Source organism: Canis lupus, chromosome 8 (genome assembly GCF_048164855.1).
Source record: "Canis lupus baileyi chromosome 8, mCanLup2.hap1, whole genome shotgun sequence".
Taxonomy (NCBI): domain Eukaryota; kingdom Metazoa; phylum Chordata; class Mammalia; order Carnivora; family Canidae; genus Canis; species Canis lupus.
Genome location: NC_132845.1, coordinates 49,809,396 through 49,835,647, shown reverse-complemented (window position 1 = coordinate 49,835,647; position 26,252 = coordinate 49,809,396). Strand labels below are relative to the sequence as shown.

The 26,252-nt window shown below is 51.1% G+C and overlaps 1 protein-coding gene across 4 annotated transcripts in view; it reads left to right on the top strand.

The window, feature by feature from the left end:
* The window catches only part of ABCC6 (ATP binding cassette subfamily C member 6), a 48,877-nt gene that overhangs the window by 1,226 nt on the left and 21,399 nt on the right, over window positions 1–26,252 (top strand). For all 4 annotated transcript variants that reach the window (XM_072835908.1, XM_072835905.1, XM_072835907.1 and 1 more), the window contains exons 3-15: window positions 2,002–2,127; window positions 2,271–2,399; window positions 5,715–5,840; window positions 6,687–6,748; window positions 9,860–9,991; window positions 14,454–14,657; window positions 16,006–16,183; window positions 18,907–19,068; window positions 20,998–21,090; window positions 22,068–22,271; window positions 23,442–23,588; window positions 24,461–24,548; window positions 24,945–25,020. In XM_072835908.1, coding sequence (XP_072692009.1) covers window positions 2,002–2,127; window positions 2,271–2,399; window positions 5,715–5,840; window positions 6,687–6,748; window positions 9,860–9,991; window positions 14,454–14,657; window positions 16,006–16,183; window positions 18,907–19,068; window positions 20,998–21,090; window positions 22,068–22,271; window positions 23,442–23,588; window positions 24,461–24,548; window positions 24,945–25,020 — 1,727 coding nt within the window. The remainder of the gene's footprint in view (window positions 1–2,001; window positions 2,128–2,270; window positions 2,400–5,714; window positions 5,841–6,686; window positions 6,749–9,859; window positions 9,992–14,453; window positions 14,658–16,005; window positions 16,184–18,906; window positions 19,069–20,997; window positions 21,091–22,067; window positions 22,272–23,441; window positions 23,589–24,460; window positions 24,549–24,944; window positions 25,021–26,252) is intronic.

The window sequence follows — 26,252 nt, the reverse complement described above, 5'->3', positions numbered from 1 at the left end:
GAGAGGTGGGAGGAGTAGGCTGGAACCCGGCTGAGACCCGACCCTGAAGTGGACACACAGTGTGGGAAACAAGAAGGGGATCTGTTAGTCAAACAGAGTGATCCTGCAAGGCTACAGAGGAAAGCTCTGTGGAATAAGGTCTGCCCCAAATGGATTCCGTAATAATAAAATCCTTGCATCTGCAGACACACACATCCAGGCACACGCATGTTCCCAGCCAGTTTATGAACACCATAACCTGGAACTCCCCAAAGTGTGCAATGGATACTCCTGGGATCCATGAGGTGATTTTAGTATCACACCGAGATGAACTTTTTAAGTTAACAGTTATGCATTGACTTGTATGCTTCTCCACTGGCATTTCTTTTTTAAAAAGAATATTTATTTACTTGAAAGAGTGTGTGAGAGAGAGTGCATGAACGGGGGGGAGGGGTAGAGAGAGGGGAAGGAGCAGACTCCCCACTGAGTAGGGAGCTCTTGCAAGACTCTGGGATCATGACCTGAGCTGAAGGCAGATGCTTAACCACTTAATGACTGAGCCACCCAGGTACCTCTCCACTGACATTTCTAAAAACCAATTCTTTTTTTTTTTTAAATAATAAATTTATTTTTTATTGGTGTTCAATTTGCCAACATACAGAATAACACCCAGTGCCTGTCACCCATTCACTCCCACCCCCCGCCCTCCCCCCTTTCTACCACCCCTAGTTCGTTTCCCAGAGTTAGGAGTCTTTACGTTCTGTCTCCCTTTCTGATATTTCCCACACATTTCTTCTTCCTTCCCTTCTATTCTTAACATGGTTATATATTTGCTTTCGTGTGTTACAAAAACACAGGCATTCCGAGTGTGAGCCTTCCTGCTCATCTGGCCCCTTCTCCAAACTTCTGCAAGAACATCCTTCAAGGTTCATTTATCCTCATAATACCTTGTTAATTTTTGTCCTATTGCTGACCACCTATCAAGTGGTTGCACGCTCTTCCTTAAAGGGCCAGATAGTAAATATTTGAGGCTTTGAGGGTCATATAGTCTCCATCCCAACTACTATGCCTCTGTAGCAGGAAAGCGGCCACGGACAACAGTAAATAATCATCACTGGGTTTCAGTAACATTTTATGAATAGTCACTGATATTTGAATTTCATGTAAATTTCACATGTCCTGATATGTTATACTTTTCTTGATTTTTGTTTAATACCTGAAAAATGTCAAAACCAGGGGTGCCTGGGTAGCCCAGTTGGTGAAACATCTGACTCTTGATTTCAGCTCAGGTCTTGATCTCAAGGTTGTGAGTTCAAGCCCCATGCTGGGCATGGAGGCTACTTAAAAAAAAATAAAATAAAATAAAGAGGGACGCCTGGGTGGTTCAGTTGGTTAAGCATCTGCCTTTAGCTCAGGTCATGATCCCAGGATTGACTCCCATATCGGGCTTCCTCCTCAGTGGGGAGTCGGCTTCTCCATCTCCCTAGGTTCTCCCTGTTTCTATCTCACACACACACAAATAAATAAATATTTTTTTTTAAAAAAAGAGAGAAAAATGTCAAAACCATTTTTAGCTCACAGGTGATAGAAAAACAGGCAGTGTGTCAAACTTAACCTGTCGGTAGTAGTTTAAACCCTAATTTAGACTAGCTGAGATGCTTGCAATAGTTTCTTTAATGCTCCCAGGTCCTGTCTTCTCCCCCACCTGCATTCACCACATCACTTTCTCTTGTTCAAAAGAGAGACCACCACATCTTAGAGAAAGGTCTAGAGACGTACTAGTCCCAACAGAGAGTTTCATCACTCCGTGCATTATTTATAGGACACTTACAGGTCAAGATCCATCTGCAACAGCCCTTACTGCTTTTTCTTAGGCATCTTTTACACCAGCACTGTTAAAGTCACATTGGTACCTTAGTGGTGCCTCGTCCAGAGCCACTGTCCAGTTGGGCACAGGGTCACTGTCTGGTTTGCCACTGCCTTTCTCTTTGCCCATGAGCCTTATCTAAACCTGTTTCCCAGGTGCTTGGGCTCGCCCTCATAATCCTGTGCACCTCCAGCGTGTCTGTGGCTCTTTGGAGAATCCAGCGGGGCATGCCCCAGGCCCCGGAAATCCTCATCCATCCTACCGTGTGGCTCACCACGATGGTAACGACGACCCAGACTTGCTGGGCTTGCTCCTGGCTGCAGCTTTTCCTGCCCTGGTGGAGGGTGCGGGGCAGAGCGGGGTGCCCCTTCTACCTCCCCACCTCTCCCCACCTTGAGGGGCCCATCCCGCCTCCGCTGTCCAGAGCTTTGCCATGTTCCTGATCCACACGGAGAGGAAGAAGGGTGTCCGGGCGTCGGGGGTGCTGTTTGGATACTGGATGCTCTGCTTTCTCTTGCCGATTACCAGCACTGCCCAGCTGACCTTGCAAGGGGTAAGTGGAGGCCTGGGGGGGGGGGGAACCGAGATGCCCGTTTCAAGCCTTGGGTCCCATCCTTCCTCCTCCTCTTTTCACGCATGACTTAGTGTCTACACAGAGACACACACAAGGGGACTCCCTCGCACAGGTGTACCCATCATCCCATACATCCTTCATGGACACAGACTCCCATGTCTTACATGCACATGTCACACACTTCACTTGCACACCAGACACACACCTGTATGCCCCTCTGAACGCATTACACAACCACAGACTGAGACACACACACGTGCACGTGGCCGCCCACACTTGCCACCAGCCAGTGTGTCTGTGTCTTCAAGCTCCCACACCACTCAGGTACATGTGACACAGGTTCCCACACTGCACATCCATTCACACATCCTCCCATGAGCCCCTGTGCCCCCCGCTTGCCCCGGGCACAGGCACACTGTGGGTTCCCAACCTCAGGGGCTTCCCCAGTGAAATTTGAAAGTGGCCCCGTACACAGAGGGCAAGGAGAGATGAAGGAAGAGGCAGAGCACTCGGACAGTACAGGGCAAGGCTAGTAAACAAGAGGATTTACGAGGCTTGTCCCAGGTGCTGCAAGACAAGTAGATCTCTGCACCTGCCTTCCATAATCTTCGACGCTTATAGATTAATGGGGTTCAGTCACATCTACGTCCAGATGGTCTCCATGACATGTTACTCTCTCAAATTTGTGTTCTTGAAAAGGCTCCTAGTGTGGGAAATGGATGGAATGTAATTCCAAGGAAAAGGGAAAACGGTAAAGAGCCTGGGATTACGCCCCCACGACCTCCTAAACACACTTGTGCACACTCTTTCTGTATGTGCATGCACATTTCCCCTCATGCTCACTTACCCTCACCCATGGTCTCATCCGCAGATACATACTCATTTTGCATACCCACTCATTTCTGTCCTGGGAAGTAGCACTTCCATATTAAGGGACACAATGGATCATTTTATCTGCAAAGGGAAAAGTAGCCTAGACCAGGGTTTCTCAACCTCAGGACACAGTGGACAAGAACAGATGGGTAGAGGGAACCATTCTTGCATTGTGAGATGTTGAGCAGCACCCCTGGCCTCCACCCACTAGATGCCAACAGCACACCCCCATTATGGTAACCCAGAATGTCTACGGACATAGCCAAACGTTCCCTGGGGACAAATTTGCCCCAGTTGAAAATTGCTTGCAGAGATGTCATGCCCACCCAAGACATCTGATCTAGGGACCCCTTGCAGCAGGCTGTAGGTCATCATTTTTCCAGCTAAATGGTTGCTCCATCCTGCTCCTGAAAGAAAAAGGCAGAGGAACTCCATTCCTCTTTACTTTGTAAAGATTTTTACAAAGTAATCTTTGTAACTGAGTTTCTAACAAATGGGAAAATTCTATAGGCCATCCACTGATTTATGAAAAGGGAGGTTCCCACAGTTGACAGACACAGTATAGAAATAATAATACTGTGACCACACATGCTCTGGAGCCCAATCCACACATGCCAGGCCCTGTGGCAGGCTCTTTACATCATGTCTTCATTGGAGTCTCACAAGAATGCTCTGTGGCAGATTCTAACAGTCCTGATTTAAAGACAAGGAAACCAAGGCCAAGAATTTTGAATAGCTTCCCCAAGGTTACATAGCCAAGGAGCACAGAGCCCAAGTCCATCACCCCCAAATTAAGAACAAACCTCCTGATAGAAAGTTGTAAAAATGGCAATATAGGGAAGGTGGGCCATAATGTGGTTGGAATACCCAATTGTCTACAATCTGCAAAAAAACACGAACAGAAGAGTGTAGAAATCCAGGCAAGGAATTGCAATTTGAAACTAGGGCTCTTGTTTTAAGCCACAAGAACTCAACTCACACTAGCTTAAGGGGGGAAAGGTCCAAAGGGATTTATTAGCTCATAAATGGGAGATCTCCTGGGCTTAGCTGATCCCGGTGTCCAGATGACACCAGATCTCCATTTCTGTCCCTTGGCTCTGCTATGTTAGCTTTGTTCCCCGGTGGGGTAGCCAGAAGAGCCACCAATTGATCCACACTTAATGATCTGCCTGTGAAGCAAACCTGGTAGAAGATCTCTCGATGGTTCTAGCTCTCATTGGCCCAGTGTGGGTCTGGCCTCCATTCCTAATGCAATCACAGTGGCCAGGGGACTGGAACATACTCATTGGTCAGACCTCAGTCACCTGCCCACCGCTTGGAATGGAGTCAGTTCTGCATAAACCACATACCTGAGCATGAGAAAAGAAACTAAGGTGCTCTGACCAGAGGGCAGCAAAAGCTTGTGGTTTGGATCAGATCATCTGTGTGCACTTGAGCAAGGTACTATGGCTTCTCTGAGCCTTTTTCCACATGAGTAAAACAGAGCAAGTAAACTCCAGCTGGAGTCAAGGTGATGAGACAGTGCTTATAAAGCTTTACTCCTGCTTAGGGGCGCCTGGGTGGCTCAGTTGGTTGACTGTCTGACCCTTGATATCAGCTCAGGTCTTGATCTCAGGATTCTGAGTTCAAGCCCAGCATTCCAGCATTGGGCTCCATGCTGGGTGTGGAGCCTACTCAAAAAAAAACCAAAAAAACAAAAACAAAAACAAAAAAGACTACTGCATAGGCACAGGGCAGAGTAAATGCTCAATAAAACCAGTTCCCTTCTGTTTTCTTTAAAGATTTGCTTATTTTAGGGAGGGGTGTATGAGCAGTGGGAGGGGTGGAGGGAGAGGAAGAGAGGGAATCTCAAGCTGACTCCCCACTGAGTGTGGAGCCCAATGCAGGGCTCCATCTCAGGACCCTGTGATCATGACCCTGAGATCAAGACCTGTGCCGAAATCAATACCCAGGTGCTTAAGCGACTGAGCCACCCAGGGATCCCCAAATCAGTTCCCTTCTTAAACCAGAGAACACTGGCCATGAGGAAGAAGAAAGGGAGATTGAGATGGGGGTGGAGGGCTGGAGTGCAGAAAGGCTTTCCTCTGTGGCACAAGGAGAAAGGAAAAGTATTCCCTTGTCTCACATTCCAGGGGCTGTGGCCAATTATCACCTGGCTAAGGGGAGACACCTGGCCCACCATGTGTATAGTCAGAATGTGTGCAAATTGAGTATTCATAAACTGGGACACCAGGGGTACTGGCTTTCAAACCCTGTGGCTCTGGATCCCTGCCTGGGCCCTGCTCTTAGTCTCTGAAACCCCACTCATCCTTGACCTTTTTTCCCCTTTACAGGTGCCCTGCCCAGCCTGTGCTCTCCAGGGGCCTCAGCTCGGACTTCGGCGTGCCGGACTCAATGGGACCTCTGCTTTCTCTCCCACAGGACTTCCGGAGTGACCCCTTCTCTCACCTGGCGACCTACTTGTGTTTGTCTCTGGTGGCGGCACAGTTCGTGCTGTCCTGCCTCGTTGATCAACCTCCCTTCTTCCCTAAAGACCCCCAGCAGTCTGTAAGTTGTCGCGTCTCCCTCACTTCCACGTCTGGTCTCGCTCTCCCCATGGGACAGAAGGGAGCTAAACTAGAGCCCAAGCCTCTAAGCATGTTTCATGCATTCTTTCATTCAGCAAAATGGGTATTGTCTATCTCTGCCCTGTGCCATGGGTTGGCCAACTTTTTCTGATCAAAGCAAGATAGAAAATATCTTAGGCTTTGTGGGCCATATGGTTTCTGTGACAACTATTCAACTCTGCTGTTGCAGCACAGACAGTGTGTCAAAGGAGCGTGGCTGTGTTCCCATAAAATTTTATTTGCAGAGACAGGCAGTCTGCCAGTCCCTGATCTGTGCCACAACTAAGTCCTGAGGATCGATGGTGCACAAGCAAATGTAGTCCCTCTCCTCATGCAGCTAACAGCCAGGTCGAGGAACCAGGCATTATCCACATAATCACACAAATATGTGCAAAATTACAATGGGGGGGGGGGGGCGAGTGCCCTGCAGGAGAAATCTGTGGCCAAGAGAGTTTACAACAGGCGGTGTTGAACAAGCCTGCGAAATCAGGAAAGGATCTGAGGGAGAGATCGTCTAAAAAAAAAAAAAAAATGCTCAGCTACATGAGTAATCAAGTGAAAACTATGGTAGGGCTTTTTAAATCTGAGAATGGAAGGAAAAATAAAAAATTGACATAAGTAATCAAGTGAAAACCATAGTAGGCTTTTGAAATCTATGGGAATGGAAGAAAAAAATAAAAAATGATAATGTGATGGCATTATCTTCCTGGCCTCGGTTCCCTTGCCTTACACCAGCCATGGAACGTGAGACCACGTCCTCCCTCCACCTTGTGTCTTGTCTTTACAGAATCCGTGTCCAAAGGCTGAAGCTTCCTTCCTCTCCAGGGCCATGTTCTGGTGGGTTTCTGGGTAAGTAAAGTAGCAGGAAACAGGCCGAGGTGGTGCCCCCGCCACCTGCCTTTGCCACCCTTATTCATCACCACAGCTCTCTCCCCGAGACGTTTCCCCAAGCCAACCAAGGTCAGCCAGGTTTCTCCCTCTCAGTCTCAGTGCTTCTCTGCCAGATTTCAGTGTCCAATATCCACATTCCATCTCATTCACTCACCAAGTGAGGCCTGGCTCTCCCTCTTTGCTGGCCCATATGGCAAACATTCAGAATTTCCATTTGCCCCTCTGTAAAAGGGGAACAACTCTACCTTCATTAAAAGTAAATTGCTAAATGCTTGTACACAGCAGGTGCTCAACAAAGTCATATCCATTACTCGGCTTCATGCATGCCACAATATCGAGTAAGTACCTACTCTGGGCAAAGTATGGGAAAGACCTCACATCTTTACTCTCCAGAGGCTCCCAGGCTGGCGGAGAAGACAGATGTTTCTCCAGGGCTAGTGTGCCAGGTGCTGAGGGTGTGCCCACCTGCAGGGTCCCCCTCCTGGCCACACTGTAGTCGGATCTTGGTAGCACCTGGATGTAAATCCTAGCTCCACCACTTCCTGGCTGTGTGACCCCGGGCAAGCTACTTCTCTGTGTCTCAGTCCCCACACCTGTAAAATGAGGATAAGAAGAGCATCTACCTTATATAGGGTGATGAGGATTAAGTGAAATAAGGCTTGTGAGGCACATAGTGTCTGGTCCATTATGAGTATTGCACAAAGTGGTTGGTAAATACACAAACAGGATGCTCTAGGGGGAGGAATGGGTGGGAAGTGCATACAGGTTTGCTAACCAGCTCTAGAGGGGACCTAACCCTCTGTTTTCCAAACGTGGCATTTATGAACCATTCCTCAAGCTGTTTGCCTTATTGGGGTCCAAAAATTTCAGTGAAAACCAAGCCATGTCAATAACCTCTAGATCAGAACTAGATTGACTGAGTTTTCCCTGTGTGTCTGTGTGTCTGTGTTTGTTGTTGTTGTTGGTTGGTTGGTTGTTTTTTAACGAATTTAGAGCCGTGCCTGGGTGGTACAGTCGAGTAAGCATCCGATTCTTGATTTCAGCTCAGGTCATGATCCCAGGGTCATGGGATCGAGCCCCACATTGGGCTCTGTGCTGGTCGTGAAGCCTATTTAAGATTCTCTCTCTTTCTTCCTCTGCCCCCCATCTGTCTAAAATAAAGGAACTTGGAAAGTTTCAGATGGGAACTTAGGACCACCAAAAAGGACCTTCTCCTTATTATCAGTAAGATTATGGAGATCTGAGTAGAAAACAACACTACTGCTATAGAAGTCTATAGTAACTAATCTCTTTTTAAAAAAATATTTTATTTATTCATTCATGAGAGAGGCGGAGACACAGACCGAGGGAGAAGCAGGCTCCCTGCAGGGAGCCTGAAGTGGGACACGATCCCAGGACCCCAGGATCATGACCTGAACCAAAGGCAGATGCTCAACCACTGAGCCACCCAGCTGCCCCCATAGTAATAACTTCATGTGTATGTGTGTTGGTTCACAAACTGGCCCCCATACCTGGAGGGCAAGGAGACACTGAAGAAGGAGGTAGACCATTCCTATTGGCACAAAGCAGCTTTAAAAATAAGCAAGGGAACTCACGGGGCTTGTCCTGGGAGCCACAAGACCGGTTGCTCTCTGCACCTGCCCGCCGGAATCTTAGTGGAGGGCTCAGCGGGGTTCAGTCACACCTGCCGTCCAGACGGTCTCAACAACACATTGCTCTCTCAAGGCTGCGTCCTCGCAATGGCTTTTAGTGCAGGCAGAGTGGACAGGACATATATTCCAAGGACAGGGGAGGGGTGAGGAGACTCCGATTGCCCACGCCCAGCTTATGGGACCACCGTAGGTCACATCCTCTCCATGACCTCCTCCGACGATGTGCCAACTACCTTCATCTCCTATACTAGTCTTAAGTGTTGGGACACTGTCTTGTTTTAAAGCGAGAAAATTTTTAAAAATTAAAAAAAAATAAAGTGAGAAAATTGAGGGCTGCTGGTGGGAAGTGAATTGCCCAAGGTCACAAGGCTGGTAAGTGTCTTCATTTGACAAATCTCTTGCCCTGCGTCAGGAGGCGAGGTTACAGGGGAGGAGAATAAAGGTAAATACTCTTTGTCCCCAAGGAGTTTGCCATCCAGTGGAGGAGAAAGATAATAAATAATCACACCAAAAAAAGTAAATCATAATTGCAGCAAGCATTATAAAGAACAGCTCGGGAAAGGAGTTTATAATAGGGAAATCTACCTGACGGGAGGGGCATCAAATGGGCATGTAAGGAAATCACCTCTAAGGCCAGAGGTGAAGGATGAGAGAGGGGCCAGGTGAAGAGTGGCAGGGAAAGGGTTCTAAGCCAAGTGATGTGAATCTGCAAAGGTCCTGAGGCCAGGCAGCTGGAGAGGTGAATGAGGAGGGGAGTGGGGACACTTAAGCTGAGAATAGATGGGGCACCTGGGTGGCTCAGTGGCTGAGCGTCTGCTTTGGGCTCAGGTCCTGATCCCAGGGTCCTGGGGTCAAGTCCTACATTGGGCTCCCTGCAGGGAGCCTGCTTCTCCCTCTGCCTATGTCTCTGCCTCTCTCTGTGTGTCTCTCATGAATAAATAAAAGCTCTACATAGAATAAGATAAAATAAAATAAGAAAATAAAATTAAAATAAAATAAAATAAAATAAAATAAAATAAAATAAAATAAAATAAAATAAAATAAAATAAAATAAAATAAAGCTGAGGGTAGAGTTCAGGTTTCCAGCTAGGGACTTCTGACTCCTAGGGAGGTCTATTTCCCTTGCCACCCAGGTCATCCCTTGGTTAAGTCCCTTAATCTCTCTGAGTCTCTGTTTTTATCTCATCTATAAAGTGGGTCAATAGTTATTGTGTGAGATGTAATTAGATGATGTTTGTAAACCGAGAAGTGCCCCTACAAATGTCAGGTGTGATCAGGTTAATTGCTTTCATTTTTCTGAGGGGCCAGTAGAGGTGCAGAGAGGTAAAGTGACTTACTTGGGGTCACACAGCGACCAGACGAGGACTCTGCAGGGGGAATGGCAGCAGGAGCGTGCCCCGGTGACCTTCTTTTACAGGCTGGTCTGGAGAGGCTACAGGAGGCTGCTGGGGCCAGAAGATCTCTGGTCACTCGGGCGTGAAAACTCCTCTGAAGAGCTTGTTTCCCAACTCCAAAGGGAATGGACAAGGACCCGCAGCGCGGCTCAGCGGTGAGTGGTTGGAAAATAAGAGCTCGACCCTGTGCTTGGTCAGCAAAGCTCATCATTTGGCCCCAAATACAACCCCAGACCCTACTCTGGGCTTCACTGCCATAGTCCCCACCTGCCAGCTGATCCCACTAAGCATTAACTGACTTTCCTCCCAGAGCGCTTTGCAGGCTCCTTAAGGACACAGTGGGTGCTCCTGGGAGCCCCCAGACAAAGCTCCAATGGTAATGCCAGTCAGGAAACAGACAGGGGCCAGGGCAGGCGGGCAGGGTGGGGGAGTCGAGGGTTGGGTGGTGGTCCACGACGTGCACGCAGCTATTTACTACTTAACTTGAGGGATTGGTTTCCTGGTTCTTGATTTTCTTATCTGTTCAATGGGCATGCCATTAGGCCCTGGCTCGTAAGCTCGTGGGGGAGGGAAAAAATGATTTGGGAAAAGAAGTTAGTGAATACCTCACAAATGGTGAAAGCACAAGCAGTATCTGTTATCCAGAGAATTTCAAGCTCTTTTGAGTCCTGTCCACTCTGCCTCACTCCTGCCCTCTGTGGCATCTCTGGAAACTTCTGTGGTCCCCTCCGATTCTGAGGAACCAAGGCTGGGGAACCTCTGGTCTACAGAAAAGAGATGTTAGCACAGGATTCATGAAACGTGGGTTGAATGCAGTCTTGCCATTGAGTGGTTGATGACTTCGGACAAATCACGTGACCGTGGTGTTTCAGGGGACAGATGAAAGTGACTTAGCTCTGTGGGAAGAGTTACAGGGTTCCCCTGCATGCGCTAGGATTTTGGGTGGTGGTTGTAGAGAGCTGAACCCTCCAAATTAGAAAAACGAACAGAGAGACCGTCTATTGGCTCACATAGCTGAGAAGGTAGGTCTAGCCTCAGGTGTGGCTGGATCCAGGGACATTGCGTAACGTCCAAACTCTCTCACACCATCCCTCAGCTCAGCTGAGGTCTGTGCATGGGCCTATTTCGTATCCTGCCAGTGCAGCAACTCCAGCACAAAGAGTGTCTCTCCATCCATACAGAAACTGCTAAGGAAGGCCTCTGATTGGCGGGCTCGAGTCATGTGCCAATCAGGGACTAGTCCCATGGCCAGGGGGCAGGCCCCATTCTTGGTGGTCCTTTCAGAGGCACCGTGGAGTGTGATTTTTGCAAAAGGAGTAAATGATATGAGCAAACTCATAAAACAGCAACTCACTCCAGCCATATCTTGCTGTACTGCTCCTCCACTCTTCAGTGATTTGTAAGTGCCGGAATTCATTCAAAAGGGCCCTCAAGGGGCACCGGGTGGCGGGGGGAGCTCAGTGGTTGAGCATCCGCCTTGGGCTGAGGGGGTGATCCTGGTGTCCTGGGATCGAGTCCCGCAGGGAGCCTGCTTCTTCCTCTGCCTGTGCCTGTGCCTCTGTTTCTCATGAATAAATAAATAAAAAATCTTTTAAAAGCCCCCTCCAAAAAAAAAAAAAAAAAAGCCCCCTCCAGGTCTGGCCCAGTCTCTCCCAGCTGTGACCTGCCCCCTAGGGACATGGGAACTTGGGAGCTAAGCTGGAACCAGTCTCCGAAACAGTTAAAGAATCCACAGCAATTGACAGAAGGAAAGGAGGAAGGCATGGCCTTACAAAGATCCAGCTCAGTTATTTTCTGAGCTAATTACACACACAGAGAACTTTGGTTTTATTTCTAAAGTATTTTGCAATTCTCGGGGGAAGGGAGAGGACGTCATCCTGAGAGGTCAGGAACCAGCCACTTGCTGACTAGATGAAATCAATGTTTGGTCCACCTGGTGTTTACTCTTGTGGTTATTTGGGACTTTTGTTTCTTTTCTTTTTTTTTTTTAATGTTGCCAACATTTAAAACATTGGAGACTTCATGCAGAAATCTGGAATTCTCGTCTCTTTTAAAGGAGACTGGCAGGTGGCGCCTGGGTGGTTTAGTCTGTTAAGTGTCTGATTCTTGATTTCAGCTCAGGTCATGATCTCAGGGTCATGAGATTGAGCCCTGATTGGAGCTCTACACTCAGCGAGGAGTCTGTTTGAGATTCTCTCTCTCCCTTGGCACCCCCCTTGCACTCTCATGCATTCTCTCTCTCTCTCTCTCTCTCTCTCTCTCAAATAAATAAGTAAATCTTAAATAAAAAATAAAGTACACTGGCAGTGCCAGGTCACATCCCTGGATGGCAACAAGGGAATGGATCTGGGTAGCAGCTGCCCCAGTGGACAGGGTGTGTGTTCTTTGGTTTGCCACAGTCTCCACCACTTCCTTTTGTTTACCCAACTTAGACCTGGCTGCTCACTCCCACCCCTTGCCTCTCCTTGTGGTCATTTGCAAGTCCCACACTAAATGGTCCTTTGGCCCAGAGACCAAAGGCCAGACACCATTCTGGAGACCTCCCATGATGGAACGTGAGACCCGCTGTGAAGGAGGAGCCTGGCTACGGAGCCTGCAGGTGGAACGCAGCGATTCAGAATTCTAGGGTGGAGCAGAACTGAGCAAAACATCCAGCTGGAAAGAGGCCTTCAGAGTCATCTCCTGGCATACCCCATCTTACAGATGGAAACACTGAGGCTCTGGGAGAGATGGGGACAGCATAGACATTTGAATCTCAGGCTCCTGGCTCCAAGGCAGGAGCAAACCAGGTTGCTTTCCTTCCTTTGACACATCTTTCCAACTTTATGTACCAGGCACACCTATTAGGCCCTTTACACATGTCACATATTTGTATTTTTCCCATCTGGCAAGTATTTATTGAGTGCCTATTGCATTCTAGAGCCAAATGTGGGGGAAATACAAGTGAAGTCTGCCCACCTGGAGTTCTAACAAGACAAATATATAAAAGTGAGAGTTGGAGCATGGCTTTGAAGGTGAAGTAAATGGTGGGCTGATGGGGAAGGATGGCCAGGTGATAAGAAGGTGACATCTTTCTGGCATTCGAGACCCAAATACCAAAATGTTTGTGAGCAGCAGCCCTGCCCAACTCAGTGACAGACCCACCTGAGAGATGCCAAACCAAACAAGAAGCTGGGCCGCGGTCAAAGGGCAAGACCTTGACTTGTTAGTGCAGGTCTGGCTGCCAGTGCTCACCAAGATCAGTTTCTTTTTTTCCCCTTCTTTCTAAAAATGTTTGTGAGTGGGGCTGACAAAGAGGTGCCATATGCATCACGAATTGAGATCTGGGCTCAAGTCCCTGCTTGGTCCTCACTGTGTGACCTCGAGCAGCTGTCACCACCTCTTGGAACCTCCATGTCCTCCTGGGTAGAATAGGGATCCTGTGAAACCCACCAGGCAGGGAGGTCAAGAAAAATCAATAAGCCAGTGCATGTAAAGGGCTGATCCCAGTGCCCAGCCCTGGGTCTCAGCTCTGTAAACAGGCATTGCTAACCCCCGGAAGTTGTCAGAGCAGGAAGGAGCTCAGAGAGCCCTTTCATGAACAAGGATGCAGAGGACAAAGACGGCAGTCATCTGCCCAAGGCCACACACCAGCCGGCTCTCCCTCCTCCCACCCCCCAGCTTCCCTCTGTGGTTTCATCCAGCCCAGGAGTGCCAGGGCCACGGATGTCAGCTGTGATTCTAAACTGGCTCTGGACCAGCTCTAAACCACCTACGGGCTAGCCAGTTGTGGAAGGGAAAGGGGGGAGCTGCATTAATGGCTCACATAGCTCCTGGGCCCTGAAGACGCAGAGTTGGAATCAAATCCCAGTTCTTCTACTTCCCAGCCATGGGCTTTGGACAAGTTCATTCTAATCCTTTATTTCCTTATCTGCGAAATGGGCATAACACCTAACTTGCCAGCTTTAGAGGACTTAGCTTTAGAGGACTGAGGAGTGCCTGGCACATAGGAGGTGCTCAGTGCACATGCATTCCCATCAACACCCCTAACGTCTTAGGGCTGCCCTCCTGCCTGGTCCCTCCCCTGCCCAATTGTCTCATAATGGGGGCCCCTGGGGGAGCAAAGAAAAACAGGTGAGGGAGTGAGGCTGGACTCACACCCACTCATCCCAATTGCCATAAAAATGGCCCTGTGACGCCTGGTCCTGCTGGAAATCCAGCTGCCACCTCTGAGAATATTTACAAGGACTGTCATAGTCCATTCAGATGGCTCTAACAAAAATGCCATAAGCTGAAAGGCTTAGAAACAACAGAGACTGGTTTCTCACAGTTCTGGAGGCTGGAGAGTCCAAGATCAAAACACCACAGTTGCGGTGTCTCGTGGGGGCCTGCTTCCTGGTTCATGGACGGCTGTGTCCACACTGTGTCCTCACTCAGAAGGGGGAAGGTACTGCCTGGGGCCTGTTTTATTGAGGGATTCATCCTGTTCATGAGGGCTCTCCACTCATGATCTCATCGCCTCCCCAGAGCCCCACCTCCAAATACCATAACACTGGGGTTAGGGTTCTATATATGAGTTTGTGGGGGGGGGGGGCATCTATTGCAATGACCCAGAGCCAATTTCTTCTCTCCCTTAAGGCACACCAAGGCGAGAGACGCTAAAAGGAAAGGAAGCCGTGACGTAGAAGCCCCAGAGATGGAAGCCTTGCTGCAGCAAGAAGGGAGCCAGAGAGGTCCACTGCTGAGAGCCATCTGGCAGGTGTCCCGCTCCACCTTCCTCCTGGCGACCTTTAACCTTGTCATCTGTACTGTCTTCAGGTTTGCTGTCCCCAAGCTCTTCAGGTAGGTCCAGGCCTTGGGGGCTTTGTGGAGGCTGGTGGTCCCTCCCTTCATGGTGTTCTCCCAGAGCTGGGGGTTGGGGGCTGGGCATCAGCTCTCCTCCTGCCCCGCCTAGTCCTCCAGAGCTGAGGGCACTGGAGGGTGGTTGAAAGGATACTGAGGAATGGGAGGAAAAATACATGGGAGAGTGATAAACCTCAGGGAGAGAAAATGAATGAACTCTAACCTGAGTGTATCAGTTCGCTTTTGCTGCATAACAAAACAGCCCCAAGGCCAGGGAGCTTACAACCACTTCTTTGGTTCATGATAATGTGGGGCAGCAATTTGGGCCAGGCTCAGCTAGGCAGTTCTTCTTTCCTCAGTTGGGTTCACTCGTGTGCCCGCGGTCGCGCCATGAGGCTGGCCCGGGGGACTGGCTGCTCTCAGCGGGGACAGCTTGTCTCTGCTCCACAAAGCCTGCTCCGGCTCGTTCCCATGGCCCCTTGGCAGGGCTCGGAGACACGGATCAAGAGCTGCATGATCGTGAGGCCTCGGGCCTGGAGCTGGCGCAGTCTCGCCACCACTGTGTTTTCTGGGCCACAGCTGGTTGGACGGCCAGCCCAGATTCAGGGAATGGTGCATTTGTTTGCTGCGGCCGCCCTGACAAAACATTACAGGCTGGGCGGCTTTGACAGCAGGCATTTATTTTCGCTCAGTTCTGGAGGCTCAAAGTTCAAGATCAAGATTGATTTTATCCAAGGCCTCATTCTTGGTTTGCTGTGTCCTTACAGGGTTTTTCCCCTGAGCATGTGTGCAAATGTCTTAGAACGACACCCACCTTAACAGCCTTATTTTGACTAAATCCCCTCTTGAAAGGCCTGAGCTCCAAATACAGGTGCATTCCAAAGCACCAGAGATTAGGACTTAACAGGGGGCAGCCCCAGTGGTCCAACGGCTTAGCACCGCCTTAGGCCCAGGCTGTGATCCTGGAGACCCGGGATCGGGATCGAGTCCCACGTCAGGCTCCCTGCATGGAGCCTGCTTCTCCCTCTGCCTGTGTCTCTGCCTCTCTGTGTGTGTGTGTCTTTTATGAATAGATAAATAAAATCTTAAAAAAATAATTTAAAAAAAGGACTTAACATAGGTAAGTCCACGACATAGCCCACGACAGGTGGAGATAAAACACTCACCTCTTGGTTGAAGGAGCCTCAGTCACATTGAAAAGGTGTGCGGATGGTGGGAGAAATCGCTGAACCCGTATTGGCAAAAATATCGCCCCCACGGTGTGATCCTCCCCACCTTGCCAGGCTTAGGCAAAAGCAACAGCCACGCATGCCTTCTCTCAGCACCTGTACCCTCCCTCTCTCAAAAGCCTTTTTCTGGAGTTTATCGGCAATCCCACAATCCCGGCCTGGAAGGGGTATGTCCTCGCGGTGCTCCTGTTCCTCTCCGCCTCCCTGCAATCGCTGTTGGAGCAGCACTACATGTACAAGCTCAAGGTGCTGCAGATGAGGCTGCGAACGGCCATCACGGGCCTGGTGTACAGAAAGGTGAGCCCTGGCGGGGAGGGGTATGTCTTTCTCATCCCAATTCATGTATGAATGTTCTAGCTGGGAAGGGTCACATCTTTTATCATCTGTGCCTGAAAAGGCACTCATTCATTACTTTACTCATTCACAGTCTCTCACTACCCTCTCACCTTCTGGGTTATTTCCATAAAACCCTGAGTGATCTGACCCTGGGATCCCCCCAACTCTATCACGTCATATAAGTTCCTTCTTGCTCAGCCTACTCCGGCCTCAAACATACCAGGCAACTCCCACCTCAGGGCCTTTGCACTTGCTGTTCCTACTACCTGGACACCCTTTCCATTTCTTTTCACGTACCTACCTTCCACTCATCCCCCATGAGGAGAAAGGGTTAATCTTGGGGCTGTGTGGAAACCAGAAAGAGGTGGGCTGTCAGCTATGTTACCAGGCAACACTTGCTTATGGTAAAAATGACTCCTGACCCTTTGGTAAATTCATTAAGGCTGAAAATTCTGTCAATGGAGTATGAACACCTGGTGGGAAGCCATAGCTTTGGGCTTCTCTTGGGGCAGTGACTCACCCCCTCGGGAGCCCTGAAAGTGAAGCCCGCCAGACTATCTGCCTAAGAGATACTAGCTCTTGTGGGGTCTGGAGCATTTGAGCCAGGGTGACCCGGTCCCCATGAGTCCCTTCTCACACCTGCGCTGTTTCCTGGGGGAGAGGCAGTGCAAGGGGAACAGAAGAAGCTCCTGGATGGCCACACGGGCGGCTCCCCGTACTGCCTGCCTGCTGTGTTTCCCACCCATGTCTCCCCACCAAGCACACGAGCCGGAGCTCAGGGCTGCCCGACTGGCCTAGTGAGTCCACCTGCTGAGTTGAGGCTGACAGCAAGGCAGCTTGAGGCCATCGCTCTTCCCATCCCCACCCTTAGGGAAGCTTTGCTCATCTCTAGGTCAGGCCCCGGCTCTTCCTGCTGGGCTGTCTTCACATTAACGGTGTCTTCTTATTTTCCGTATCCGGTGCTTGGACATCTGGGGCCTTGCCAATCCCCGCCAGGGCTCGCCAATTCCTAGAGGTAGTAAGTGACTCACCAGGGAGCCTGCTTTCCACATGCCTACCAACCAATCCAGAGCTCGCACTCCGATCGCCCCCTTGTTGGGGCTCTCAACACTCTGGGCCACCACACACTTGCCCTAATCAGCCCAGGGCCAGGGACTGGACCATGAGGGACAACTCCTATTAATAATAATAATTATGGTAATTATTATTATTGAGTATTATTACTAATATTACTGAATAATATTTTAAAACATGTCTCCCTAACATTCTTCATAACTATCATTAAAGAATGAGCTTTGGGGCACCTGGGGGGCTCAATCAGTTAAGCATTTGACTCCTGATTTCAGCTCAGGTCGTGATCTCAGGGTCCTGGGACTAAGCCCCACATCAGGCTCCATGCTCAGTGAGGAGTCTGCTTCTCTCTCTCTCTCAAATAAATAATCTTAAAAAAAAAGAAAAAGAAGGAGCTATGTAAGTCTTTATTTCATTTTCTTCCCAGCTCAAACTGCTCCTGGTTGAGCAAGCTATCCCCCTCTGTTGTTTACAGCGATATGCCTGCCCAGAGTACGTATTTGATAAAGATTTGAAGTGTTCTTTTTTTTTTTGGAGATTTTCTACTGCATCATTCTGGGCTCACATCTTCACCCCCTTACTTCTTTCCTCATGCACTCAGCAGAGAGGATTGCAAATAGAATAGGATTCAACAGGCTGGAAGGGGTCCACTGTGACCCCGGGGTCGGAGCACAGCTGGGACTGCCAGAGAGCCAAGCTGGTGTGTGAGAGGCATGTTGAATGCCTTCGAAGGTTGGTCTAACACCCTGTCTGGCTCTTGTGTCTGGTCTTCTTCCTATCTCAGATTCCAAGCCTGGCCTAGCCTTGGCTGTAAAACGAGGTTAGGAATTTTGCATTTCATTGATTCCTGTCTCACCTTTTTAAGGCTTTTTTTTCCTTTTTGTTTCAAGATTTTATCTATTTATTCATGAGAGACACATAGAAAGAGGCAGAGACACAGGAAGAGGAAGAAGCAGGCTCCCTGTGGGGACCCCAATGCAGGACTTGATCCCAGGATCCCGGGGTCACACCCTGAGCCAAAGGCAGATGCTCAACCACTGAGCCATCCAGGCGCCCCTTTTTTAGCCCTTCTGATATCAAGAGGTGTCTCCTGTGTTTTAACTTAATTGCATTGATTTTATGTTTCCTTAGCAATACAAGAATAGAGTGTTTTACTCCAGATTGAATGAAATGCGGCAGTACCTGCTCCATCTGGTTGTGGGATGTGCTCCGTCACAGAAAGTGATGACGCTGTTCACTTAGCGCAGGGCCTGGGACATAGTTAGCGCTCAGCAAAGGACCACCATGACCGTCATAAACCAAGGGTTCGACGTGTTATGCTATTAACTTATCACTCCGGTGCTTTAGGGATTTCAGAGCATTTCCATTTTTGTTGTCTCTCTGAATTCTCACAACGGCCCTAGGAGGGCGGCTCTGGGGATTTACTGGCCCACTTTACAGATGAGTGAACAGACCAAGGGCAGACCAGCTTAGATCCAGGCCCGCCAGGTGGCTGTGCTCTTCTCCATCCATGCCCTGGGCCTCCCCGCCTCTGAGGGCCTCCCCACCTCCCTCCACCACACTCGTCCTGTCCTGCCCTCTGACTTAGGTCTTCATCTTCCCACCCTGCCCAGGTCCTGGTCCTGTCCAGCGCTTCCAGAAAGGCCAGCGCAGTGGGTGACGTGGTCAACCTGGTTTCCGTGGATGTGCAGCGGCTGACTGAGTGTATCATCTACCTTAACGGGCTGTGGCTGCCAGTCATCTGGATGATTATCTGCTTTGTCTATCTCTGGCAGGTATGCTGTCGTTCAGGGACGTCTGGACAGGGGTATCAATGATCACAGTCATATTGATTATGAGTGTGGAATACTCCCCAGTACCATCCAGGGGTATTTGGTCAGGGTATGTCATGGTTACTGTACATCTCCTCCTACTGCCCTGACCCCGTGGGGCAAGGGGGCCAGGACCCTTTCTGACTTGCTAGCTCGTATCCAGGGCCTAGCACTTCAAACAGTGCCTGACGTGCAGTACATAAATGTTAAATGTTAGGGCCGTCTGGGTGGCTCAGTCGGTTGAGTGTCCTACTCTTGGTTTTGGCTCAGGTCATCATCACCTCATGGGTCGTGAGATCAAACCCTGCAACGGGCTCTGCGCTGAGCAGGGAGCCTGCATGAAGATCCTCTTCCTCTGGCCCTCCCCTTCTCTCATGTGTGCGTGCTCTCTTTCTCTCTCTCAAATAAATAAATAAATCTTTAAGAGTAAATGAATAAATGTTAGATGTTACTATTAGAAAGAGAGAGGGCGAGGAAGGACACTCGGAAAAATGCAGAGCAAATGAGTGGGCAGGCCTCTGACCCAAGAAAATCTGCAGAAGACACAGCCATCACTTTCCTGGCCTTTTGCCAGAAGGTCCCTAACATCAGAAAGTCAGCCTGAAATCTTGTTGACGGGGGTTGGGAGGAATGGACATTGAGTTTGCCACAATTAGATTTTGTAGCAATTTTTTCCAAGTGATATTATTTTTACCAGTTAAAGCTTCACCTTCTCTTCACCTTTTTCTTTTTTTAAAGATTTTATTTATTTATTCATGAGAAACACAGAGAGAGAGGCAGAGGCACAGGCAGAGTGATAAGCAGGCTCCCTATGGGGAGCCCAGTGTGGGACTCGATCCCAGGACCCCGGGGTCACCACCTGAGCCAAAAGCAGACTCTCAGCCACTGAGCCACCCAGGTGCCCTCTCTTCACTATATTTTTTTTTTTTTTTTTTTTTTTAATGATTCTCCCAACCCCGGCTGTTGGGCTGTTTGCCTTCTGGGCACTTCTCCATGTGGCCACTGGGAGGCATGATGGCTGCATAAATGAAACAAACTGGCTGGCTCTGTGGTCCAGATTACAAAATAGTATTCTTAAAGGCTGAGAAGGGAAACTGAGGGCCACGGTGGCCGTAGGAGTGGAGGTGGGGTTTGTCTAGAAACTGGGTGCAGAGGACCTCAGAAGAAATTTCAAACAACCCCTTTGAAATCATTTACCTTACCCCCACCTCCACATTTTCCACACAGAGAAACCAAAGCCAAGAGGGAACATTCCTGTCCCAAAGTCACAAAGCAGGTGTGGGGTAGGGCTGCCAGATAAAATACAGGACGTCCCGTTAAATACATATTTCAGAGAAATTGATTGATTTCTTAGTATAAGTATATCCCAAATATTGCATGGGATATACTTATACTAAGAAGACATTTGCTGTTTTGTCTGAAATTCAAATTTAACTACGAATGCTTCCCCCCCACCCTAAATCAGGCAACCTTGTCAAGGGTGAAATGAAGACTAAGATAATAATTGTATGTCACGGGCACTTACTATATGTGATGGGTGATGCTCGACGTCCCTTTCACAGATGGGGACACTACAGCTTAGGGAAGGTAAGTGCCAGTAAGTGCCAGGGTCAGGATTTGAACTCAGACCCTGACCCCAGAGATCCGACTTCAGCATTCTGGCCAGGCGTGCACCCTCGTGACGTACTTGAACACAACCCCACCACCACTGTGTGGGGTGCTTGTTCCCGTCCATGACCAGGAAGGACTCCATCCTCACCAGGCGCCCATCGGCCGCTCTCATCAGCTCCCTTGGAGTCCGTTACCTTAGGACGCTAGTCTGACCAAATCCCTTGGGGTCGTCCAGCTGGGCTCCTGGAAGCATCTGGGGACATCCACCCTCTCTGTCTCCAGCTTCTAGGACCGTCTGCTCTCACTGCCATCGCCGTCTTCATGAGCCTCCTCCCTCTGAATTTCTTCATCACCAAGAAGAGGAAACAGCATCAGGTGTGATATTTGGGGGACGGGACACACTGGGCGGGAAGTGGGAAGGGGAGCCTGCAGGCCACGGGACTGGCACTGGGGCAGGTGCAGGGGGGTGAGGAGCCGAGGGGGGACCGGGTGGTGGGAGCCTTTCCTGTCACCCCTGCCCCCTGCATCTCTGTGGACGGCTGCTCCCCTCGCTCCAAGCACTCAAGCTCCAAGCCAACCGTGGGTCAGCTTTGATGGTCTCTTTTTCTCACATGACATCCGTCAGCAGATGCATCCAGAATGGTGCCCCTGTCTCACGCTCCCTGGGTCCCCGCCTCTGCCCTCGCCCCGACCCGGACCTTTCCACACATCCCTCTCAGCTCAGAACCCCGGGAGGAAGGAAGATCGGTCTCACATACCCTTTCGTACCCTCCTCCTATCCCTGTGCCATCGCCCCCCTTGGTGAGAGCCCCAACTCCTCTGCCTGACCTCCGTGTCCCAATGTGGTCCAGCCCAGCCCCCCACCCCGGGTTCCCCCACACCCTCTCTGACCACACTGCCCATCCTCTGGGTCATGCTGTCCCCTTCACCTTCCCCTGTCCACCTCATCCACCCACTCTCTGTGCACCCAGCACCTCCTCACCATAGCTCATGTGTCACTCCCACCTCCAGGAAGCCTTCCGGATGGCACCATGCCCACGCTGGCTCCCGGCTCTCTTTCCCGCTTCCCTGGTCTTTGGGAGCTTCCCTCTGTGATGGCACATCACCTCTCACGCACAAAGAGGGCAGAAGCCCGGGGACAGGAGGGAGGAGGCACCTACAATGGCCCAGGTGCAAGATGACAGTGATCTGGGCCAGGACTGTGTGGCCAGCCCTGCTGAGAGGCAGACCTCCTGGGGCCTGGCGTGGAGGTTGAATCAACAGCAGTAGCTGAAGGTGGAGTGTGATGGTTTGGGGAAGGAGAATTTCTGATGTTTCCCTGCCCTCTGCCCTCTTCTCCCCTCTGGTCCTAGGAAGAGCACATGAGGCAGAAGGATTCCCGGGTGCGGCTCACCAGCTGCATCATCAGGAATATGAAGATGGTCAAGTCCCACGGCTGGGAGGAAGCCTTTCTGGAAAGAGTCCTGCATATCCGGGGCCAGGAGCTGGGCGCTATGAGGACCTCCAGCCTCCTCTTCTCTGTGTCCCTGGTGTCCTTCCAAGTGTCCACGTTTCTGGTGAGGTCCCTCTGGTCCCTCTGCAGAGCATAGACTAAGGGAGGGAGCTCTAGCGTGGGATGAGGTAGGTGGAGCCCCCTGCCCCCCAGCTCCTGGAGCCCTGCTTTGCAGACCACCCCATCCATCCAAGTGTACCTTTCTGGATCCTTCCCTCTGACAGGGATCCTTGCTTTGTGCTGAGTTAGCTAAGCACTTAGACCATTCCCCCGAAGGCGGCAGTGGCCAATAAGGCCTGGCTTTGGCCTGTAGCTGTTGCAGTTTCTAGCCTGGGGATGAGGCAACAGGTGCGGGAAGCTGCGGAGGTAGAGCCCCACGTCCACACTGGCACTGGCTGTCACATGGCTGCAGTGGCCCTGCACTGGGCACAATGCCTGTCCTGTCCTCCATTGCTGCCGCATCGGCCTTCCTAAAGCATGGCTCTGACTGCAGTCACGCTGCTACCAACAAACCTGCAATGACTCAGTGCCCACAAATAAATAAACAATGCAAACTCTTCATAAGATATTCAAGGCTGGTGGCAGGTGGGCCTCAACACCTATTCCCAGAAGGATTAGAACCTCCCCCCACCCTGATCCTGGGGGGTGTCACCAACAGTAGCAACACTCAGAACCACCAGGACCACCACTCAGAACCATGAGAGCTCCCCAGACAGGATCACTGAGTCACCATCACACCAAGCGACCATCAGGTCATCACACCAAGTGACACCTAGAACCGAAACATCTCCAACACCTAGAATTGAACTACCCCCTAGGGACTCCAGAGCCACAGATGCCACCAACGCCCACCGCCCTGCCCTTGGGTGCAGACGATAGCTGCAACCTCGGGTCATCTCCAAAGTGTTCTAGAAACACAAGTGCCCCCCATGTCTAGAACCTCCCAAATGCTACCAAGATCAAATGCACGGTATCCCTAGATGTCTGCAACCAAGAATTTCTGGTCCTCGAACGGGGGCTGCACACACAAGTCCCTTCACCAATACACTCATATTTTTGGTGACACCTACACAGCTGCATGAACTTGGAATGAGGCATGGGGTGCTAGCAGAATTTCGGGCGAGGGGAGGATGGAGCGGGTTTGGCCACGCAGGCCTCCGGACATGTCTCGCTCGCTCAGCTTCCCGGGCCATGCCCCCAGCTCATTGTCCCCCTCACTCCGCCTGTCCCCCAGGTCGCACTGGTTGTGTTTGCTGTCCATACGCTGGTGGCCGAGGAGAACGCCATGGACGCTGAGAAAGCCTTTGTGACCCTCACGGTCCTCAGCATCCTCAACAAGGCTCAGGTTTTCATGCCCTTCTCCATCAACTCTGTGGTCCAGGTGAGGCAGGGTGCGGGGAAGCCAGCTGGGAGCTGACCGGCAGGGGTGTAGCAGCAGGGCCCCGCCTCCATGCACCCCCACACTGCCCGCAGAGGAGGAGGATGGATGGGGGGAGGGAGGAAGAGGCAGGGAAACGGAGAGGCAGAGGATACAGGATGTGCCAGCATTCCCACCCACTTCTCTCTCTCTTTTTCTTTTTTGAATTAAGATATAATAGGCTTTATTTTTTTATAAATTTATTTTTTATTGGTGTTCAATTTACCAACATATGGAACAACACCCAGTGCTCATCCCGTCAAGTGCCCACCTCAGCGCCCGTCACCCAGTCACCCCCACCCCCCGCCCACCTCCTCTTCCACCACCCCCAGTTCACCTCCCAGAGTTAGGAGTCCCTCGTGTTCTGTCTCCCTTCTCGTACAAAGCGTCTTTATTTCGATTCTCTTCCCTTGCCGTGTCCATGCCCACTGTGCCGTGATGGAGGTGATGGCAAGGTGATGCCAGGCTGAGGCGTCCCTACCCACACGGCCGCCCTAGGTGGACCAAGTCTGGATCCATTTCTGATAATGGCCTGCTGACCTCCTTGGAAAAGCCACCATCCTCCTCCTGGGTCTCACCTGCATGCAGGATGGCAGCCCGATTGTCCCTATTATGCTAGTTAGGGGAGAGTAGCCAGGAGGTCACTGTCACCATCATCATCACCACCTCCATGCACAGTTTCCCATGACCTGGAAAGCTGTGTGCTAAGGCCTTGCCGGTGCCTCGGGCTTGGGACACCAGAAGCCTTTCTACATCCTGAGGCACCAGACACCTGAAGCCCGAGTCCTCTTTTTGGCTCTTTGGGCACCAGTGACCCAGAGCTTTGGTTCCCCCAGGCCCGAGTGTCCTTTGACCGTCTGGCCGCCTTCCTCTGCCTGGAAGAACTGGACCTCAGGGCTGTGGACTTAAGTCCTTCCAGATGCTGTGAGTGCAGAGTTGGCCGGGGGGTGGGGCTATGGAAGGGGTGATGGGACCCGCTACGCTCCTGGAGCCCAGCGACCAAATGCCAGGGTCCCCAGCTGGGGGGCTGCTGGTGACAGGATGGCACCTGCGGATTGGGCCGGCCGCCGTGTACCATGGGGACAGACGCGGAGGCTACTTTCCCCACTCATCCACGGGCACCTCCTGCGTGCCACCCTGGGTGTAGAGCTGCGAGCCCTCTAACCGACAGGGTCCTTGCCCTCGTGCGCCAAGTCAGGGAGATAAACCTGGCAAGGTGTTCCTTGAGATAGAAAATAAAATCGGAGAGGTGAGGGGCACAGTTGCATGATGAGACTCAGCAGGCAGAGCTTGTCTGGGTGACCCGCTTCTGCCCCACAGCTGCTGGGGAGACCTGCATCCGCGTGCACGACGGCACCTTCGCCTGGTCCCGGGAAGGCACGCCCTGCCTGCGCAGGTACAGAAGGGCTTCCCCGGTGACTCCCTTGCCACGGGCAGGAGGAAGATGCAGAGGCTCCAGCAGCTTCCCACATGACAGACAGCACAGGTCTCCAGCCTGGCACCGGAGGCGGGTCCGTCTGCACTGGGGCTGTCAGGGACATCAGTAGAGGTGGCCTCGGCAGAGTTCTGGGGAAGTGAGGCTCCCGGATATGAAGGAACAGGGAATCCGAGCCCCCCCCAGGCCAGGCAGGAGACACCCCCCTGCTCCCCAGGCTGGCTGAGGTGACACCAAGAGAGGCCTGGCCTCATCAGCCGCGTCTGCTTCTCTCCTTCCTGTGTTCCAGGTCACTGTCACTTCCAGGCCCCAATGTTGACTGAGTCTTTGTGACAGAAAACCTCTAGCCAACCCCAACACTCCCGTAAGAAGGGAGAGAGATACGCCGGGCAGTATTCATGTCCATTATCATTCAGCCACTCTGCAGTCTTTATTAAATGCTTGCCATATGCCAGTCCCTGCTGGACGCCTGGGGGGCAGAGTGAAGAAAAGAAACAAGGGACTTGCTCTCTTGGGGCTGACATCTGGATGGGGGCCCATCAGTGAGAAATCAGGGGGAGGGGGTGATGCTGGGGGAGAGGCATGTGTAGTAAGGTCACAGTAAAGGGAAGGAAGGAGCCTTGCAAGTGTCTGGGAGAGGAGCTTTCTAGGTGGTGGAAGCAGCAAGTACAAAGGTCCTGAGGCAGGAGTGTGTCTCACCAAGGTTCCTCAACCTCAGCAGCACTGACACTTAGAGCTGGAGACTTCTCTGTTGTAGGTGCTGTGCTGTGCATCGTAGGATGTTCAGCAGGACCACCAGTAGCTACCCTCTAGCTTCTAGCAGCAACCCCCAGCGGGTGTGACAAATGACCCTTGGGAGCCAGAGGGCACAATCCCTCCTACTTGAGGACCACTGGCCTCCTGTCTTTGAGGAACTGGAGGTCCGTGTGGCCGAGGCAGAGCAGCCAAGGGACAGAGAAGTAGGAGGTTGGGGGTCCTTCATGAATTGTTGGGACTTTAACTTTGATCCAGAGTGAAATGAGAAGTACTGGAGGGTTTGAGCAAGAGTGTGTCACGATCCCAGGTGGGTTTAACAGGTCCCTCCAGCCACGGCGTGGAGGGTGGGCTACAGCACGTGGGCAGGGGCAGAGTGCAAGCGGTGGGCAGCCTATGGCAATACCCTAGACAAGAGGCAAGGCTGGTGTACCCTCCTG